The sequence below is a fragment of the Kogia breviceps genome, chromosome 4 (assembly GCF_026419965.1).
Source record: "Kogia breviceps isolate mKogBre1 chromosome 4, mKogBre1 haplotype 1, whole genome shotgun sequence".
NCBI classification, from domain to species: domain Eukaryota; kingdom Metazoa; phylum Chordata; class Mammalia; order Artiodactyla; family Physeteridae; genus Kogia; species Kogia breviceps.
Window position 1 is genome coordinate 124,468,812 of NC_081313.1, and position 20,380 is coordinate 124,489,191.

Consider the following 20,380-nt stretch of genomic DNA (forward strand, 5'->3'; position numbering starts at 1 on the left):
CAATAAGAGGCCAAGATAGAAGCTGAACTTACATCTTCTCTATGGCTTTTGCTCTTTCTAAAATTTCATGTTGCCTTGCTTATTGGACTGTCTCATACATTGAGCCTCTAGGGTGGCACTCCAGAGATTCAGGGTGTGAGCACCAATGAGCCTGAATGAAGGCAAAGGGTTAGGAAACCTGCAACAAGAGGTAGGCTGTTCCATGAGAAGATGGGAATGGGAAGATGCAAACATAAGTGAGTGTTTTTAGAAGCTTAGCTGTCTTTGGGGTGAGATTCAGGCATGTCTGCATTGGGCACATCTTGATTCCAATGTGCAAGTCTGATTTCCATCCTTAGAAGCTTAAGGAAAAGGGTGGGCTAAGTTCCAGGGTAATATGATAGTAGCTTTCTAAGCTCATGCCAATCACTCCCTTGTTATGAAATGAAGCCAGTAGGGAAAAAGTTGGGAAAGACCATGATTCCTGGAGATGCATATAAGGTAATTCAACTAACCAAAGGGTTAGGGTTTTATTTCTATGGGCACCTCGAGGTATGTCTAAGATCACACAGCTTAATCACTATTCTCTACTGCCTTTTCCTATACTATTCGCTGTTCAGTAGCTCTATTACTGAGTGACAGAGCACAGACTGGAATCAGGCTGTTTGAATTCAGATCCACCCCTCCTCCCTTATTAACTTGGCCACATTAATTAAGCTCCCTGATACTTGGTTTCATTATTTATAAAATTTAAGAATAACAATACATATTTTTCATAGGGAATGTTAGATAGAATTAAATTAGGTACTACATATACAGCATTTAGCTTACTGCCTAAAACAAAAGTACTAAGTTCATGCTAGTTACTTACAGAATTACTTTCTCAAGTCTATCATTTCTGTATTTATATTTCTATATCCATTCTCAGGAGAGAACTGGATAAGGAAACAGCAGGTATCTCTGAGGACTCAAACCAGACTATTTGCACATAAATCTAACTGCAGGATTAAAGAGTTTACTAGTCCTTTCTCCTGGAATTAGGTTCAGTAAATCTCACTCTTCTCATGAGTAACTAATTGTCTGTTTACCTGGGTCTTCAGATTTTAATGCATATAAGCCCCTCCTTTCATAGGCGGAACTTGCACAAGTCAAGTTCCAAGCAGAGTTGTGACAGGACCAGATCTCCTCACTTCCAGTGCTTACTTGTTTCACCCCACAACTGTGCTTCTTCTCTTAAGAGAATCTTATTAAGTCAGTGACTTTGAGATGATAAAAATACATCTACTTAAAATAAATTTTAAAAAAACAACTGCAAGAATAAAGCAAAAACACACACATAAAATACCCCTTTTCTGCTTATGGGTAAATATGGGTGCCCAAATTTATTAAGTAAATCAGACACACCCTTTTTCCTTTGTTCAATATACTATTTTTTGGTTGTAAGTTTTTAGGTTAAAATCACCTGGTTGAAGTCACTTTGATGAATGTTCTTCTTGTTTATCATCACATTCCATATATCCTCTTAAAAAAAAGAGAAAAAAATGAATTATGATTTAGACTGATTAGGAATGTTAGAATCATCACTAAGGTATCTTATAATATTTGAGCAATACTTCTCTTCTCCAAGTTTTCCTGTCATAAAGTAGTAAGGTCTAAGATTTCCATAATAGTTCAAATTTGACAAGCCATTATGCATAATTATCTCTTTAAATCTGCCTACAAATCTATCAGTTTGGTGTCTATTCCTATATAAACTCTATAAAGACAGATATTTTGATATATTTGTTTCATAATATATCCCCAGCACCTAGAACAGTGCCTAACATATAGTAAGAATTAATAAATATTTGTTGAACGGATAAGTGAATGAATTATAATCCTTTTACATATGAAAAAAAACCTCTGAAGCTCAAAGAGATTAAAAACCTGTCCAAGTCACATGGCTGGTAAATTGCAAAGCAAAGTCTAAAACTTAGGTCTCCAGAAGCATGAATTAATGCCAGAGGCCATTCCACTGTTTAAGGATTGGGTGTGGGGTAGCTGCTGAGAAGGTAAGAGATGAGTAAATTATGGTCCAGCATTTATTATGTGCTTGACACAGTATTTAGGCATTGGATGCATAGGACTAAATAAAGCAAATTTTCTATCTTTATGAAGTTCCATATTTTTGTAATTCTCTCTTTCTAATGAAATCTCATTGAGTCCTTTACAACCCAAATTTCTTCTCACCTTTGCCATAAACTCTCCCCTAAGCATCCTGGCCCCAGTGACAGCTCCTTTCCTTAGACATTAACTGTGATGTTTGGCTGACATTTACCTTATTCAGCATTTTAGTTATCATTGTATTTGCTCATGCCATCTTATACAATAAGAATGGCAAATTCTTTGAGGAGAAGGGGCCTACAGTCTAGACTTTTTTCCTTCACAATTCCTGCCCCTACTTTCCTAAGCATGTATTAAGTTCTTAGGAATACTTCTTGCTGGTCTCTTCCTATTTCCCATCCCCTGTTATATTTATGGTCTTTTCTTGGACAGAGTGAGGACAGTTAGATTTGTTCCTTTGAGCAAGGACTGCTGTATCTTTCAACAAAGATCCTTCAAAATGTCTCAGTCAAATTGGGGTATGTGGGCTTTAGATCTGATCTCTAAGATTCCTTTCCTTATTTAATTAATTCAACAATTATTTACTAAGTGCCCAATATGACTTATAGGGTACTGTGCTATAGCAATGAGCTGGAGAGATCTGATCTCTACTTTCATATAGTTACATGATTAAAAATAAATGAATCATTTGAGATGGTGATATGCTATAATGACATAATGACAAGGTAAAGTGATAGAGAATAACCAGGGAATAAAAGAAGTTGTATTAATAAGAGTGGTTATAGAATCGTTTTTGGAGGAGGTGACTTTTAGATGAGAGGCAGGACAAAGCACTAGCTAGGAGGGAAAAAAGAGCATTTTAGGCAGAAATTAAAGCAAGAGCAGAGAGCCTGAGACAGTTGTAAGTTCCAAGAACAGAAAGAATATCATATACCCAGAATAAAATGAGGGAAAAAGAAAATGGTAGAAGAGGTGCCATTTCTGAACCCAGAGCTAACAATTCTTTAGTATTTCAGATAGTCAACTTTCAGAGTTAACAGAGAAAACAAGTGCTATTTTATATCTAGGGAATTCCCCAGGGAAGGAATAAAAAGAATTATTATTCTAATTCTTTTCCTTGCTATTGTGATTTATAACAATATGAATTCAACTGGAGTCTAAGCTCTACTTTGTACATAATAGGTGTTATTCAGTTTTTTCCTTGTTTACACTAACAGTCATGGGAACTCAACAGTTGCAAAGCAACCACAATATGAAAAATAAAAACAAAATAAACATCTGTGTTTTAACATTTTGTTCATGATGATTGTATGCAGAATCATGCCCATTCACATGATAGTAATATATGGATTTAAGTGGATCAAGGGATACAAAATGGCCCCTGATCACTTCTATATAGAAGTGGCTCTTAATCTGTTACTGGTAATAGACCTTTTTGAGAATTTTATAAAGTCAGAAGCACTTTCCCTAGAAAAATACAAAGATTCACATCTACACAAAAGATTAATACAAATTTAAAGGCTGTGTGGACCTTTAAGGCTCAGCCATGTAGCCCAGAGCATCCAATCAAGGGCTCTCAAAATTTGTTGTATATAAGAATCACCTGAAAGCTTGTTATAAAGCTTGTTATAAAGGCTTGTTATATAGCCTTGCCCCAGGAAGGTGCAAGATGGGATGAAGGGACCTGCATTTTGGATAAGATCTCCAGGCAATTCTGAAGCAGGTAATAGACTGCACTTTGTTAAACTCTGCTTAGGGGGCTGTGAAGGAGAGAATTAGAGAGCAGAGCCTCAGAGGGGTGGAGATTGAAAGCACCTAGAAATTCAAAAGAACAAAATAGACCCTGGAGAGCTGAACTTGGGGAGATTAATGTCGGAAGAATGAAGAAAGGGTAAAGTAGATGTAAAAATCAGAGCTATGTGAACTTGGGTAGGATGTATTAGGAGTTAGGCACAGGAGCTTGGAAGCAGGTTGAAAATAATGGGAAGATTCTGGGTTGTGGAATTTGCCATCAAGGCAATATCTTGTGATCAAAACCAACTCTCATAAGAGAGGTTCTTCAGATTGCCTCTGAGGAGAGATTAGCTACTGTGTCTGCTAACGCTCTTGAATTACTCAAACCAGAAAATAAAGACGGGACTCATCATACCTCTCACTCATGAGCACACCTCTACCTACCACCTTCATCAGCAAATTACTGTGTCTGCACTGGGTGGGTCCTCTATTCCTTTAACTTTATAGATTAGCAAACTGAGGCACTCAGGGAGGGAAAGCCTAACTCCAGATCACCCAGTAAATAACACCTGTGTCAAGACCAGAACCTGGCTTTCCGTCCCTTGGTCCGTTGCTCTTCTTCTCCCTACTTGGTCCTGAAATAAGAAATATTTTATGGAACCCCTTGTTCCATAAATTCCTTGGGAATGTGTTCACCTCAAAAGAGTTCAGGGAAATTCACGCAGATGCAAATATATCTTAAGGTAGGAAACAAGTTTCAATTAAAACAATATATTGGCATGCATGCAATTTTGTTTCTCGTTCATTTTAGTGCAATGCAGTCATTACCAACGGCGAACTGGACAAGAGCAAGGTTTGTCTCATTGCTTACTTGCTCCTCATCATGGAGCAGATGATGAACTCCACTGCATTCTCAATGATATCCGAGCCCAAGAGGTTTAGGAATTTTGGAAAGGCTGATTCTAGGCTTTTGCTTGAGACGTCTGGCTTGTCATCTGGCTTGCTATCTGGTTTGTCATCTGAAAAACAGAATGAAATCTCGGGGTGATTCTCAGCAAGAAGAAAGGGAAGTCTCTTTCATTGTAAGGAACCCTAGAGCTCTTTATACTCCCTCTCACTAATTATATAGCCTCATATAGTTATATTTATTGCATATCTAGTGCCTGCCTGGTTATTGTCTTCACGTGCATTATGTCATTTATTCCTGAAACCAAACAGAGCACAGATATTGATGCTTAGGCAGACATTGGTTCTCTTCCAGATGAGAAAACTGAAGCTCATGGAGGTTAAGTAACTTGTTCAGAATTAAAGCAGCTAGTAAATGCCGGGGCTGGGACTGAAATACAGATTGCTTGGTTTTAATGTATTTTTCTCAGTAATCCCTGGACCTATGGAAATGATAATAAGGAGGATGATAAAATAATAGGTAGCGTTTTCTGAGCACATACCTATGACAGGCAATCTACATGCATTATCTCATTTTATTCTCACAGCAACACTATGAGGGAGGCAAAGTTATTATCTGAAGTTAAAGGTAAAGAAGTGGAAGCTGAGAGAGGTTTAGAAGGGGGTCAAGGTCACAGAGATGGTAAGTGGCAGGATCAGAATTCAATCCCATGTTTTCCTGGTATTAAAATCCAGGTTCTTAAGCACTCTGTGATGAACTGCATAGTCTTTGACAGAAAAGGTATGATCTAACTACAAGTGTGTTATAAGGTTGAAAGTAGTATAATAATGATGACAAGGAGAAATTCTATCACTTGTACAGCATGTGATAGTTCTGTAAATAATGATTTTACATCTACTGTGTAAGTTTAAGCTTGACCAATCTTGTGGAGTATGCAGAGCTCACTGGACTCAGAAATTGAGAACATTAAGTGACTTGCAGAAGATCTTACAAATAGCAAGAAAAGATGGTACTGTAACTGCAGGTCTCTTACTTTTGATATTTAGTCAAGTGCCTTTTGGAATGAAGCCAAATGTCCAGAGTGAAGTTGGTGACATGCAAGGTCCCTTGGTGGTGGTGGGGGGGTTGGCTTTGCTTAGTGGTCTAAGTGGTTTGGGAGATTAAAAGCAATGCAAGAGGGCTTCCCTTCCCTGGTGGCGCAGTGGTTGAGATTCCGCCTGCCGATGCAGGGGACACAGGTTCGTGCCCTGGTCCGGGAGGATCCCACATGCCGCGCAGTGGCTGGGCCCGTGAGCCATGGCCGCTGAGCCTGCGAGTCCGGAGCCTGTGCTCCTCAACGGGAGAGGCCATAACGGTGAGAGGCACGCGTACTGCCGGAAAAAAAAAAAAAAAGCAATGCAAGAGCGGCAATTAAAGATACGAACAGCCTCCCCTTTGCACCCTGGTGCCAGGAAGAAGTAGGACCTTTATCTTTTAGTTTTACTGTAGCCTCACAAGTAGTGTTGGCAGATTTGGTAAATAAAATTACAGGATGCCCAGTTAAAGTTGAATTTCAGATAAATAACAATACTTTTTTTAGTGTAAGAATGACCCATGAAATATTTACTACATAATTAAACGAAAAAATTATTGTTTATCTGAAATTCAACTTTAACTGGGTGCCCTGTATTTTTTTTTTTTTTTTTTTTTTTTCGGTACGCGGGCCTCTCACAGTTGTGGCCTCTCCCGTTGCGGAGCACAGGCTCCGCACGCGCAGGCTCGGCGGCCATGGCTCACGGACCCATCCGCTCCGCGGCATGTGGGATCTTCCCGGACCGGGGCACGAACCCGCGTCCCCTGCATCAGCAGGCGGACTCTCAACCACTGGGCCACCAGGGAAGCCCAAAGGTGCCCTGTGTTTTATCTGTCAGTCCCACCACAAATTTTGACTCAAGAAGTCCCAACTTCTATACAATGTATCCCATTACTCTGAATGAAGGAGATGTAACTAGATTTTGGTGTGGAGGCTGTCAAATTAGTAAGAAGAGTTGCATTTATATTATATCCTAAAATAGAAAGTCTTAGTAAAAAAATATGGCTTTCAATTCTGCAAACATTTATTGTTTACTATGATTCAATAGGAGCATTTACTAAGATTCAATAGGAGCATTACCAGTCTGGGACCTATAACCAAGATCAATATACTAACCACCAAGTATTCATTTATTCAGCTGTTGGTGTTTTTTATTCAACAAGTGTTTTTGAGCCTACTATTATGTACATAGCATATGCTGCTAAGAGTTAAGGCAAAAATGGACATATATGGACATGAACCTTAAATAAAGTACAGGGCAACCACGGTGACCAGAACTGCTTTGTTTTCATTACATGAAGGGGAAGGAAAGAGAAGGTATATTTGTGATGCTCAGGTACTAGGATGTGCTTTCATCACATGCCTAATCCCTATTCAGTTCAGTGATAGGATTACAGGAGAGAAAACAGATGCTCAGAGAAATTCTTAAAGTCACATATATAGAAAGTGGCTGAGCCAGGGTTTGAACTTTTATTATTTTTTAATTTCACAGAGCATGTTTCTTATATGATATAATACTGCCTTCAAGTAACTGTCCCCTGGAGACATTTACCAGCTGCAAACCAGATATTCCTTGCATGAAAAGTGAGTTCCTTTTTTCTGTGTTCCTATCTGCCTACTTGCATAACAATTTAATTTTATTATTTTTACTTTAACTTTTTATTTTAATATGATGCTAAATGCTAACTTTTCAAAATGCAAGGAGCCCTGGATTGCAGTGTGTGTGAAGATCAAATCCTTGGCTCCAGCCTTTGGATCGCATATATAATGAGAGGTATGAGACTATGGTGGGTGATGTTTTGGAGTCCTATATACCTGAGTTTGATTCTGTCTTCAGCAAAACGTTCACTGTGTAACCGTGTAAACAGTATTTAATTACTCTCTCAGTTTCTTATTGTCAAGATGGAAAGATACTTTATTTATTTGTGATGTATATCATATATATGTATGTATATATATATATATGCATATCTATGTATCTCTATACCTATATTATATAAATCACTTATTGCAGTACCAGGTCTAAGGTGAGCCCACCATAAATGCTCACTGTATTATTATTACTATTGTTAATAATAGTAGCAACAGAATGATTCATAGTAGCTTTCACCACTAGTGCTTAAAGATACAAAAATTTTAAAATGCTGCTAAAATATTAAGAACTTTGAAAATGTTGAAAAATAATAAAAATTAAGAAATTTGACATACCAGAAACAAATTGTTAAAGCCAATAGTTGACTATTTTCTCCTTTCAGTTATAATATGGGGTAGCCTTTATTTACATTAACTACCTGATTGAGTTTCTTAGTCAATATAATCATAAAGTTCTGAAAAAATACAGTAATGCTGATATTTATACAGTTTTTATAGTTTACAAAGTGATTACAAAAGCATGCTCATTTCACCTGGTGCAGTTGGTAATTATTCCCATGTTACAGATGAGGAAACTGAGGTTCAAAGCAGTGAACTGATTTAACCAGTTTCAGAGTTCATGAGAGACAGACCTGGGACTGGTCTCTAGGATATAAATCTCACTTTTTTCTTTCCTACGGTGATTACTATAGGGGTAGATGGGCACAGTAGTCTCTGAGCCCATCCCTGCTGTAGCTTTGTTGGAGTGTCTGCCTGTGGGCTGTGCCAGTGAACAGTGGGTGACGGAGGGTGGGAGTTCTGCCAAGTTACATTTAGAAGAGCTCAGAAAGCTCTGTTACTATTTGTACTGTCTGTGTTTTCTGACCTATCATTTTGATTGGAGACAAGTTAAAAGCTCACTCTCTTCTGTAGACCAAAAATTAATTAGTGAGAATTCTGCATGCTGCCTTTTGGTTTTCTATGTGCTTGGAATAGACATGAAGGAAGTAGATGCTTTATAATAGAAAGAATCAAAAGACTTGGGTTTCACTCCCAGGTGTGCCCCTTCTACCTGTGTCTATGTTCAAGTAACTTTCCCTCTGCAAACTCTGTTTATTTACCCACAAAAAGGGAAATGATAAAACTGTGCATGTTTACTTAAAAAGATTATGAGAATCAAATGAGATGATACATGATAACAATAACAGTTAATATTTATTGGGTGCTTATGATGGACTGGATACTTTTCCAATATGTTTTGTCTCTTTTATTTAATTTTCATGACAACTAAATGAGAAAGTTAACTATTCTTATTCCCTTTTAAGTGTGAAGCCCTTAGAGGTTAAAGAGCATGCCTGAAGTTACATTTCTGACTAGTGGTAGAGTGAGGCCTAGGAGTCTTATTCCAGACTCTTTGCCTTTGAATATTATTAGTTATAATCATTAAAAAATAAACACCCCCAGCTCTCAAGGAAATTATAATAGTGTCACTATATCACATGAAGAAGTAAGAAAAAAAAATCATTCTAAACTTCGTACATTCACTGAGGATAGAAACTGTAACCTAAGCACATTTGAATAAAAGTCCTACTTTCTTTTTGTTAGAAGATCTGTCTCTTGTCTCCCAGTCCAGTGCTCTTTCTGCAGTGTCCAAAGTTCCCCTCTCTCCCCTTTATGTTCTGGATCTGCGCCAATGACTTCCTCCAGTCATGGCTAAATACTGCACAATGCATGAGCTGCGATTGCAGGTACTTACAGGTTTGGCAAGTCAGGATTAAGACAAGCAGTCCCCAAACAGTTGTCAGCCGTAGCACTGAGACAGCCATGTTTGTAGCAGTGGGTATCGATGCAGTTAAATTGTTCAGGTGCACCTGAAGCCTTGCTCCATTTATAGGGCATTTATAGGTGACATCATCTGCTATGGAATTTAGGTTGTTGCATAAGATATAGACACAACTTGCTTTTGGATCTCTACTAATGAGCCCTGCCCAATCTTTCAAACTAAGAGTTTTACATATAGGGAAAGAAAAACCTTCTTGGTTTTTCTAATGTGTGTTTATAAATGGCACTGGCATCATTCTTTTGGAGTTAGTTCCACTGCCAGCAATGACAATTAGATGGGGATCAGGCAGAATTGCTTTTCAGTGCTAAGGAGTAAGCAACAACAGTTGGTGAGGTGTGCCTACTTGCCTCCCTGTGTGCTCTGCTTCCTTCCCATGCTCTGGGCTATGTCTTGTCTCCACCTGGGCATGCCCATTCACACTCCCATGCCGTTACTCATGCCCTTTATTTTTCCTGGGATAGCTTCCCTATTATCTCTCCTTGACACATTCCTACTTATTCCTCAGGCTCAGGTTCAAATGCCCCCTTCTCTGCAAAATCTCCTATCGTGGCCATTCCACCCTACTCCAGATAGTTGCTCCATCATCTGCCATATCACTCTTGACCAGCTGTCTGGGAACTAAGTACTTTAATAGCTCTCTTCTCCTTTAGCCTATAGATATGTTAAGGAAAGAGTATTTTATTCACTTTTGAATTCTCAAGGAGGCTAATATAATGCTTGGCACTGGTCTCAGCTTTGACTTTACTTCCTTGGAAAGGTTGTTCTGGTTCTCTGAGGCAGAGCTAACTGTTCTTCTTCTGTACCTGATAGATATCTGTTTAAATATCTCCACCAGTTGCCTGTAGGCTCCTTGAGGGCAAGACTATCTTTTCTGGAGTCGAATGTGTATTACTCAAGGACTATTGCAAACATTAAAAAAGAGAAAAAAATAATTAAATTACTGCACTCTGTGTAAAGGAATATTGGGTTTGAGATGTTGTCATATAGCTCAGGTATAAAATACCCTTCCTTTTGGATACAAACATTCAAGGGGATAAAATTTGGTTCAAGTCTGGATGATACTGGTTATCTTGAGGAATGCTATAATAAAACAGTTACCTGTGATAAGGACTTGGGGTGGTCCCTAAACTTACAGATTGACCAAAACTTATACATTGTGAGTGTCAGAGGGTCATTTTAATAAATGGAGAAATTAACTGAAGTACAGAAAACGGAGGCTTGTCTGGTGTCACACGGCCAAGGCTAGGCCCTCTTTCTCCTGATTTAGCACTCGAAAGCCATCAGGCAGCTCTGCTTGAACCCTTCAAGGCCTCTCCAACATATCCTCTCAAGAAGACGCTGGGGCTTCCCTGGTGGTGCAGTGGTTAAGAATCCGCCTGCCAATGCAGGGGACACGGGTTCGAGCCCTGGTCCGGGAAGATCCCACATGCCACAGAGCAACTAAGCCCGGGTGTCAGAACTACTGAACCTGAGCTCTAGAGCCCGTGAGCCACAACTACTGAGCCCATGTGCCACAACTACTGAAGCCTGCGCACCTAGAGCCCATGCTCCACAGCAAGAGAAACCACCGCAGTGAGAAGCCTGCACTCTGCACAGAAGAGTAAACCCCGCTCACGGCAACTAGAAAAAGCCCATGTGCAGCAAGGAAGACCCAACGCAGCCAAAAATAAATAAATAAATTTATTAAAAAAAAAAAAAAGAAGAAGAAGACTGGTCCTGTTTCTCCTATACAAAGCATTGTGATTTGGAGATAGTGTTCGCAGTAGGGAGATTTCAGCAAGTTAGATTTGTGCCATCAGGGTCACTGCTTAGGACCGGGCACTGTGCTGTCCAAGGGGAAATAACATTCAAGTTAGCCCTGCCATGGACCCTGACATGTGGCTGTATTTGCCCGAGAAAGGCCAAAAATACCTTTTACTTTGCACAAGCTTCGAGTCCTCAGGGCTTAATCGGCCCAGAAGGGGGTATATTTTTCTAATTCACCACAAAAACACTATACAGGCAAGCAAAGGTTCTGGATGTTACAACCTATGAGAGAGGCCTGCTGGCTTCTCAAGGATATCAGCTAAATGGGGTATGCAGACAAGTCCTGAATCAGCTTTTTTCAGTGGTCTGGTGTCAAGGAAATAGCATCATCCTGAGGGGCAGGATAGCTGGCTTCTATTCCTGTCAGTACCCCTGATTAAATACCCTGATTAAATACTCTCCAGACCTGACATTGTTTTCTCTGCTGTGTTCTTATCATTTCCCTTCTTTTGGTTGATTCCTTTTAGCTTCAGGTTTCAGCTAAAATGTCTCTCTCTCTCTTTCTTTTTTTTTTGATGAAAACTTCTGTGACCCTCTAATCCAACTCAGATCCCTCTATTATAATCTTTTATACAATTTGTATTCTTCCTTCTTAGCACTTAAATATTATATTTTTGTTTGATTATTTAATGTCTCTCTTCCCAAGAAATGTTAAAATCTGGTCTATATTGTTCACTGAGATGGCTCTGGTTTCTAGGATAGTGCCTTACGTATAAAAGATACCCATCAATATGTACTGAATAAATGAGTTAATAAATAATTTTCAGAAGAGAAGCATGGACTCATGTAATAGTTCTATCAGTTATTATCTTTGTAACTCTGGCAAATGGTTGACACCACTCTTAAGTCTCAGATTCCTCATCTGTAAAACTGAAACATAATTTCCTGCCTAGTTATCTGCACTATCTTAAGGACATAGGAGATAGCAGATAAAATGCCTGATAAAATGTAGAGAACCTTTAATGTGTGCCATATCAAAAGCAGTCAAGAACTTGTGACTTACCCTCCATTGGCATAAGCAAATGAATTTGACTTTAGGTAGAGGAGAAACTGGGATTATAAAAGACAGTTTTACCCAAGCTAGGAAGAGGAAATGAGTACCTTATTTCAGAATGCCATTCTAGTTTGGCAAGAGGATATGAAAATAAAAGGATTATGGCATGCTGTAATTCCAATGAACATTTCCATGTGTAACTGAAAGTCATCAGAGTTCTTTCTTCAGGTAGGAAATACTTGTAGTCTGATTTGGAAATCTCATAGCCAGATCTTGATGTGTGTGTTAGTGGTTGAGCTTTGGGATCAGACAACTGAGTTCAAGTTTCAGATTGCCACTTACAAGTTGTGTATCTATGTGATCTTAGAAATAGTTCCTAATTTCTTTATGCCTTGGATCCAATGTCTACAAAATAGGAATAATGCTATCTCTCAGGATTGTTATGAGGGCTGGATGAAAAACACATGCAAACAACATAGTATCTTGTATATACTAAGCAAAAATTAAATGGTAAACTTGCTTTTCTATTCTATTCTATCCTATCCTATCCTGTTCTACCCTGTTCTACCTTGGGTTTTCCCAGAGGAGGGAGTGAGAGTTAGTCATGCAAGCAGCATTAGGGATGATGATGATAATAATAATAATATTAGTAATAGTAGTAGGCTAATGTTGTTAACTCTGACCAGGAATCAAACTAGATGAAATACATCAACAAAGCTATTGAGAGGCTGCCATTATTATCCTAATTTTATATAAGGAAATTCAAGCTTGGAGAAGTTAAATAATTTGCCTAGCATTACAAATCATGTATGAGCCAGAACAAGGAATTGAACTCAAGGACATGTGACTTCAAGAGTTTGTGCTCTTTTTTTTAAAATTAATTTTTATTGGAGTATAGTTGATTTACAATGTTGTATTAGTTTCTGCTGTACGGGAAAGTGAATCAGTTATACATAATACATATATCAACTCTTTTTTAGATTCTTTTCCCATATAGGTCATTACAGAGTATAGAGTAAGGTTCCCTGTCAAAGTCTGTGCTCTTAACTATTAAATTATTTGCACCGGCACATGCTCAGTGCTGTAACTGGCGGAAAGCATGGGTCACACAATGAACCCTGCAGTCACCGGCCTGTTTGTGCACAGATCCATCTGTATCTGCTCTGTTTTCCCCATTCGTCTCTAGATTTCCCATTGACCTGCATCATTCACCTGTGTTTGAGCTCAGCTTGATCTATCAAAGGTGCAGGGTACAGAGCGCCTTCTTGATCCTTGGCAGAAAGTGAACTGGAGCTAAGCCTACAGAATTAAATATAGGATGCATCATGAAATTTGAATTTCAGATCATCAGTGAGTAATTTTTTAAGTATAAGTATGTCCCAAACATTTCACATGACATACTTTACTAAAAGAAATTTTGTTGGTTAGCTGAAATTTAAATTTAACTGGGCATCCTGTAGGGTTTTTTTTGTTTGTTTGTTTGTTTGTTTTTTTGCGGTACATGGGTCTCTCACTGTTATGGCCTCTCCCGTTGCGGAGCACAGGCTCCGGACGCGCAGGCTCAGCGACCATGGCTCGTGGGCCCAGCCACTCTGCGGCATGTGGGATCTTCCCGGACCGGGGCAAGAACCTGTGTCCCCTGCATCGGCAGGCGTACTCTCAACCACTGCACCACCAGGGAAGCCCCATCCTGTAGTTTTGTTTGCTGAATCTGGCAACCCTTCCTGGAGAGACCCTTATCAGTGTTTTCTTACTCTGAACCTCAGAACAGAGAGTAAAGGAGAGGACTGAGGGGGGGAATCAAAGAAATGATTAAAAGGTAGTATGTGAGAAGTTAACATTGTATATGGAAAGTGGAAGTTACTGAAAAGCCTCAGTTCCTCTTTAATATCACATCTGGGGCATATTTCACACCTATATTTCTCATAAGAAAATCATTAGCCCCTCTCTTGTCCTTGGTTCACTCTACCGAAAGTTTCAGACCAGCCCTGGAAGGGATGCACGTGGCTGCAGGAAGAGCTCCCGTTCCCATGGTATCCATATGCTGAGGAGTAGCTATAGTCTTTGTCACCCTAATCACCTTTCTACACATATGTTATAACTTATTCAATCCTCATGCCACCCATCAATTCATTAATTTCTTATTCAGTGGACACATCTTGACCTTTCACTGTTTGACAGGTGCTCTGCTAGGCACCAGGGACAAAATAAATGCAAAACACCAGCCCCTGACCTTGCCTTTGTAGAGGAGGTGAACAAGTAACCAAACAATTGCAATATAAATATGAGAAACGCTGATGGAGGTATGAACAGATTCCTATGGAAGACTATCAGGGAGTAGTAACATTGCCTGGAGAGGAAATCATGGGGGTAACATTTGTTTGGAGCCTGGAAAAGTGGGTTTGTAGGTGATCACTATGCAAGTAAGGTATGGAGAATCCTTGGTGGGAGGAATGGCATTTGCAAAGGCACAGAGGCATGGAAGAGTGACCATATTTCTAAGAATGACCCCTCAAATTCCTGAGTTTTGATATTAGAAGTGAAAATTAAAGTGAGCTAACTGAATCTTGAAATTCATTTTAATTAATGAACATGCTAGGAAGAGATAATAGAGAGAGAGAAAGGGAGAAGAGGAAACAGAGAACACTGGGGGGAGTAAGAAATCACAAATCACTAAGTATTAGAGCTCAGAGTCAGCTTCTGCCCTGCTCTTGTTTCCCTGTTCCAATCTTAGATAAGCATATTGCCATCCATCCAATTACCTGAAGTACAAATTTTCTTTAACTCTTTTTTCACCACAGAACCTATTTGCTCACAAAGTCCTATCAATTCTCCACTCAAATAGCCTTCAGCTTTATCAAATTCTCTTCATTTCCACAGTAAGTGTCATAGTTTGGGCCATTGTCTTGACTATTGCAATAGTAGTCTAGTCTTCCTGATGTATGTCTCCCCCATCTCCTAAACATTGCTGTCATTTAATCTTTCTCAAACATAATTATGTTTACATCTTCATTTCCCATCTCTAATAATTTCCATGCCTCCTTACTGTGTATACCTAAAGCCCTTCATGTTTTACTCTCAATCAGTAGTTCCAGTTTTATCTTAGTTGTAGTATAGAATAAGTCTTAGAGCACAGGGTCTGCAGTTTGATGGCCTGGATTCCATTTCTGATTTCATCAGGGTTAGTATTTGCCTGGCATGTACTGGAATGCTCACACTGTTTGTTTATATCCGGTCCACTATGAAGGGTCAGTATTTGTATTCTCATTGTTATATAGTACAATATCCTCCCAGTCCTTTACAGTGTGATTTGGCAAGTTGGTGATGCTCTTCTAACTTCATTTCTCCTTCTTCATTATGAAAATAACAAGAGCGGCAGCCTCATAAAATTTTTATAGCATAAATGAGATCATGCTACAAAAAACTCAGCACAGTGTGGGTCTAATACATGTTACTATTTGCATTATAACTTCCCACCACTCTCTGAGCACATGACTTCCCCTCCTACTTTACTAGGCATACCTCCAGACTGTTTCTTATTCTATCACCCTGTTAGTTTTGCATGGATTATCCAACCCACACCAACTCAACTTCAAATATTACATCCTTCAGAAAAACATCATGGTCACATCCCTGACCTAATCCATGGCAGAATTCACCACTTCTGGTGTGGGCCCACACTGCACAGACCTCTATTGTAGTATGTATTGCATTGAATCATAAGTTACTGTTTTATTTCTGACACCTTCATTAAGCTACAAGTTCCTCAAGTGTGGGCCATGCCTATTTGTCCTCAAAAACCATTTGCCAACAACCATGACTACCAAGTAGACAGTGATGAATAAATGCAGTGAGTGTTCAATGGATGCTCATTAAATGTGTAAATGAACATTTGGAGTCAGTGGCAGAGGTGATTCATGAGCCCCACTGGAATGAGAGCCAAAACTCAGACTAACAGACCAGGTCTAAACAAGGAAGGTTAGTTAAGAGTCTAGTGGCTTTTGTTTTTCTAGCAGCTAGAGCTACTGGCGAGGGTGGAGGCAGCATTCCAGAAGAGGTACTTGGTCATGCCTTTGGCACACGGGATGGAATGATGGGGAGTTAACAAAAAAATTAAGCATAAATTAATCACATGGAAATAGTGACTTTCCCCAAAATTATGAAGACCCTAGCACTAAATTCACAGTGTAAAAATTTCTATGCCAGTCATGTGTAATTTATCTTTGCCAGATCAGGGTATAATAATACTTAAATCACAAGGTTTTTCTGGTATCAAATGAAGTAGTGGATACAGAATTGATTTGAAAACTATAAATTGTCAAACTATAAATTGAGAACTATAAATAGAAGAAAAACTGTGATTAATTAAAGGAGGCATGTCTACTGAGTCAACAATGAAGATGGGGACTTCCCTGGTGGTCCAGTGAGTAAGACTCCACTCTCCCAATGCAGGGGGCCCAGGTTCAATCCCTGGTCAGGGAACTGAGATCCCACATGCTGCGGGGCAACTAAGCCTGCGTACCACAACTCCTGAGCCCACGCGCCTCAACTAGAGAGCCCGTGTGCCACAAAATACAGAGCCCATGCGCTCTGGAGCTTGTACGCCACAGCTACAGAGCCCACACACTCTGGAGCCCACACACCACAATTAGAAAGAGAAAACCATTACACCACAACTAGAGAGAAGCCCATGGGCTGCAATGAAGAGCCTGCGCACTGCAACAAAAGATCCCACATGTCACAACAGAGATCCCACATGCTGCAATGAAGACCCAATGTAGCCAAAATAATAATAATGATAATAATGAAGATAAAAATTGATCCATAGGGAGCCATCCGAGCGAGCGGTTGTAAAGCGCGGGGACCTGAGTTTGTAAAAATGGAATTTCAAGCAGTAGTAATGGCAGTTGGAGGGGGATCTTGGATGACAGACCTGACTTCCAGTATTCCTAAACCTCTGCTTCCAGTTGGGAACAAACCTTTAACTTGGTACCCATTGAATCTGCTTGAACGTGTTGGATTTGAAGAAGTCATTGTCATTACAACCAGGGATGACCAAAAGGCTCTATGTGCAGACTTCAAGATGAAAATGAAGCCAGATATTGTGTGTATTCCTGATGAAGCTGACATGGGAACTGCAGATTCTCTGCGCCACATATATCAGAAACTTAAGGTGATAACAAGTGCTAAGAAGATAAAGTCAGCGGACTTCCCTGGTGGTCCAGTGGCTAAGACTCTGCACTCCCAATGCAGGGGGCCCAGGTTTGATCCCTGGTCAGGGAAGTAGATCCCAAATGCCGCAACTAAGAGTTCTCATGCTACAACTGAAGGTCCCACATGCCGCAACTAAAATGAACCTGCGTGCTGCAACTGAAGATCCCACATGCTGCAACTAAAAGATCCTGCACATGGCAATGAAGATCTCCCATGCCACAATTAAGACCCACCACAGCCAAATAAATAAATAAATATTAAAAAAATATAGATCCATAAAAAAATACTCATTTAATCTAAAAGTAGGCAAAAAATAGGGGAAAAGAATGAATAAATGGGATCAAAAGAAAACATCTCACAACATTGTAGATTTTAACACAGCCATATTAATAATTATATTAAATGTAAACAATATAAATCCATAAAAATAAGACAGAGATTGTCAGACTACACTGTATACAGAAACTCACTTTAAATATAAAGACATAGATGAGAATAAGTGAATGCAAAAACATATATCATCAAATGCTAATCAAAAGAAACCTGGAGTGGTTATATTAATATCAGAAAATGTAGTATTCAGATCAAGGAATATTACCAGAGACAGAGTCATTACATAATCATAAAGGAATCAATTCCTTAAGAATATATAATAATCGTGTATGTGTATGCAGCTAACAATTGAGCCTCAAAATCTATGTAGCAAAAGCTGACAGACAAGAAAGGATAAATAAACAAGTCCACAATTACAGATAAAGGCTTCTAAACTACTCTCTCAGTGGTCGATAGAACAAGATAGAAAATCAGGAAAGATGCAAAAAACCTGAATACCACTATTAACCATATTGACCTAAATTACATTATAAAATATGCTATCTCATACAGTGGAATACACATTTTTTTGTTTGCAAGGGAAACATTGTTCAAGATAGACTTTATTGGATCATTAAATAAGCCTCACACATTTAAGATAATTGAAATAATACAAAGTATATTTTTGATTATAATGGAATCAAACTAGAAATCAAAAAATCGGCTATGTCAAAAGTTCTTAAATATTTGGAAATTAAATTTTAAAAGTCTTAAATAATCCATGGATCAAAGAGGATGCCCCAAGAGATACTGAAACATATTTTAAATTGGATTAAAAAACTATTTACAATAGCCAGGACATGGAAGCAAGCTAAATGTCCATCAGTGGAGGAATGGATAAAGAAGATGTGGTACATATATACAATGGAATATTACTCAGCCATAAAAAAGAACAAAATAATGCCATTTGCAGCAACATGGATGGACTTAGAGATTGTCATACTGAGTGAAGTAAGTCAGACAGAGAAAGACAAATATGATATTGCTTATATGTGGAATCTTAAAAAAATAGGATACAAATGAACTTACTTATAGAATAGCAGTCACGGATGTGGAAAACAAACATATGGTTACCAGGGGATAAAGGGGGAGGGATAAATTGGGAGAGCGGGACTGACATATATACACTACTATATATAAAATAGATAACTGATAAGAACCTGCTGTATAGCAAAGGAATCTCTACTCAATACTCTGTAATGGATTATATGGGAAAAGAATCTAAAAGAAAAAAGGGTGGATTATATGTATATGTATAACTGATTCACTTTGCTGTACACCTGAAACTAAACATTGTAAATCAACTATGTTCCAATGAAAATTTTTAAAAAATATATAAAAATTTATGAGAGTAGCTAATGCAGAGCTTAGCAGTGAATTTATAGCGTTAAAGACCTATATTAAAAGAGAAGAAAATCAATGACTTCACCTTCTACCTTAAGAAACTAGAAAAAGATCAATATAAACTCAAATGGAAGAAATAACTATAATGATAAGAACATGAATCAATTAAATTGAGAAAGAGAAAAATCATTAAAACCAGAATCTGGCCCTTTGAAAAATACAATAAAATTGATAAATATCTGGGCACACTTGCCAATCAGAGAGACAGAGAGAGAAATTAAAGACACAAATTACCAATATCAGGATTGGAGAGGGGATATCATTATAGACTGTACAGTTATTAAAAATAATAAGAAATAATATGAATGACTCCAGGCCCATAGATATAACTTAGATGAAATGGATACAGTCCTTGACACAAATCATTCACGAATAAATTGCTAATTTGAATAGTTTCATATCTATTAAATAATGAAATTCATAATTTAAAACTTTCCAATAGAAGAAACTCCAGGATAAGATAATTTCACTAGTAAATTCTATCAGGGAACAAATAATAATGGATCTACAGAACACTCATTCAGCATGTAGAAGAGGAGGGAACTGTTCCCCACTAATTGTTTTAAGAGATTTATTGAGATATATTTCACATACCATACAAATCAACCATTTAAAGTGCACAGTTCAATCTTTTTTAGTGTATTAATGGAGTTGTCATACCAATTTTATCATTTTTTCATTGCCCACCCAAAGAAACATGTACCTGTTAGTAGCCACTCCTCATCTCTCCCTAATCCTTCCCCCTCCAGCCCTAGGCAGTCATTAATCTGCTTTTGGTCTCTATAGATTTGCCTGTAATGGACATTTCATGTAAATGTAACCAGACAACATGTGGCCTTTTGTGCCAAGCTTCTTTCATTAGCATAATGTTTTCAAGGTTCAGTTATGTTGTAGCCTGTATCACACTGCATTCATTTTTATTACCAAATAATATTCAAAGTATGGATCTACTGAATTTTATTTATCCATTCATCAGTTGATAGAAATATGGATTGTTTCCACTATTTGGCTATTATGGATAACGCTGCTATGAATATTCTTGTACAAGTGCTTAAATGGATGTATGTTTTTATTTCTCATAAGTATATACATAGGTAGGAG

At 38.4% G+C, this 20,380-nt stretch overlaps 1 protein-coding gene and 1 pseudogene across 1 annotated transcript; one reads left to right on the forward strand and one right to left on the reverse strand.

Moving 5' to 3' along the window:
* Window positions 1-1,418: 1,418 nt before the first annotated feature.
* C4H5orf46 (chromosome 4 C5orf46 homolog) lies at window positions 1,419-9,472 on the reverse strand. Its single transcript, XM_059063024.2, has 3 exons — window positions 9,403-9,472; window positions 4,688-4,835; window positions 1,419-1,500 (listed from the first exon to the last, which is right to left on the reverse strand). The coding sequence occupies exons 1-3, from the start codon at window positions 9,470-9,472 to the stop codon at window positions 1,452-1,454; spliced, it is 267 nt and encodes an 88-aa protein (XP_058919007.1). The 3' UTR covers window positions 1,419-1,451.
* A 5,114-nt stretch (window positions 9,473-14,586) lies between these two features.
* The window catches only part of LOC131755742 (eukaryotic translation initiation factor 3 subunit E pseudogene), a 36,326-nt pseudogene continuing 30,532 nt past the window's right edge, over window positions 14,587-20,380 (forward strand).

Coding starts and splice junctions, on each gene's coding strand:
- C4H5orf46 (XM_059063024.2), bottom strand. CDS start 9,472: ATGGCTGTCTCAGTGCTACGGCTGACAACTGTTTGGGGACTGCTTGTC. Junction 4,836..9,402: donor AATCCTGACTTGCCAAACCT/GTAAGTACCTGC, acceptor TCTGTTTTTCAG/ATGACAAACCAGATAGCAAG. Junction 1,501..4,687: donor TGCTCCATGATGAGGAGCAA/GTAAGCAATGAG, acceptor CTTTTTTTTAAG/AGGATATATGGAATGTGATG.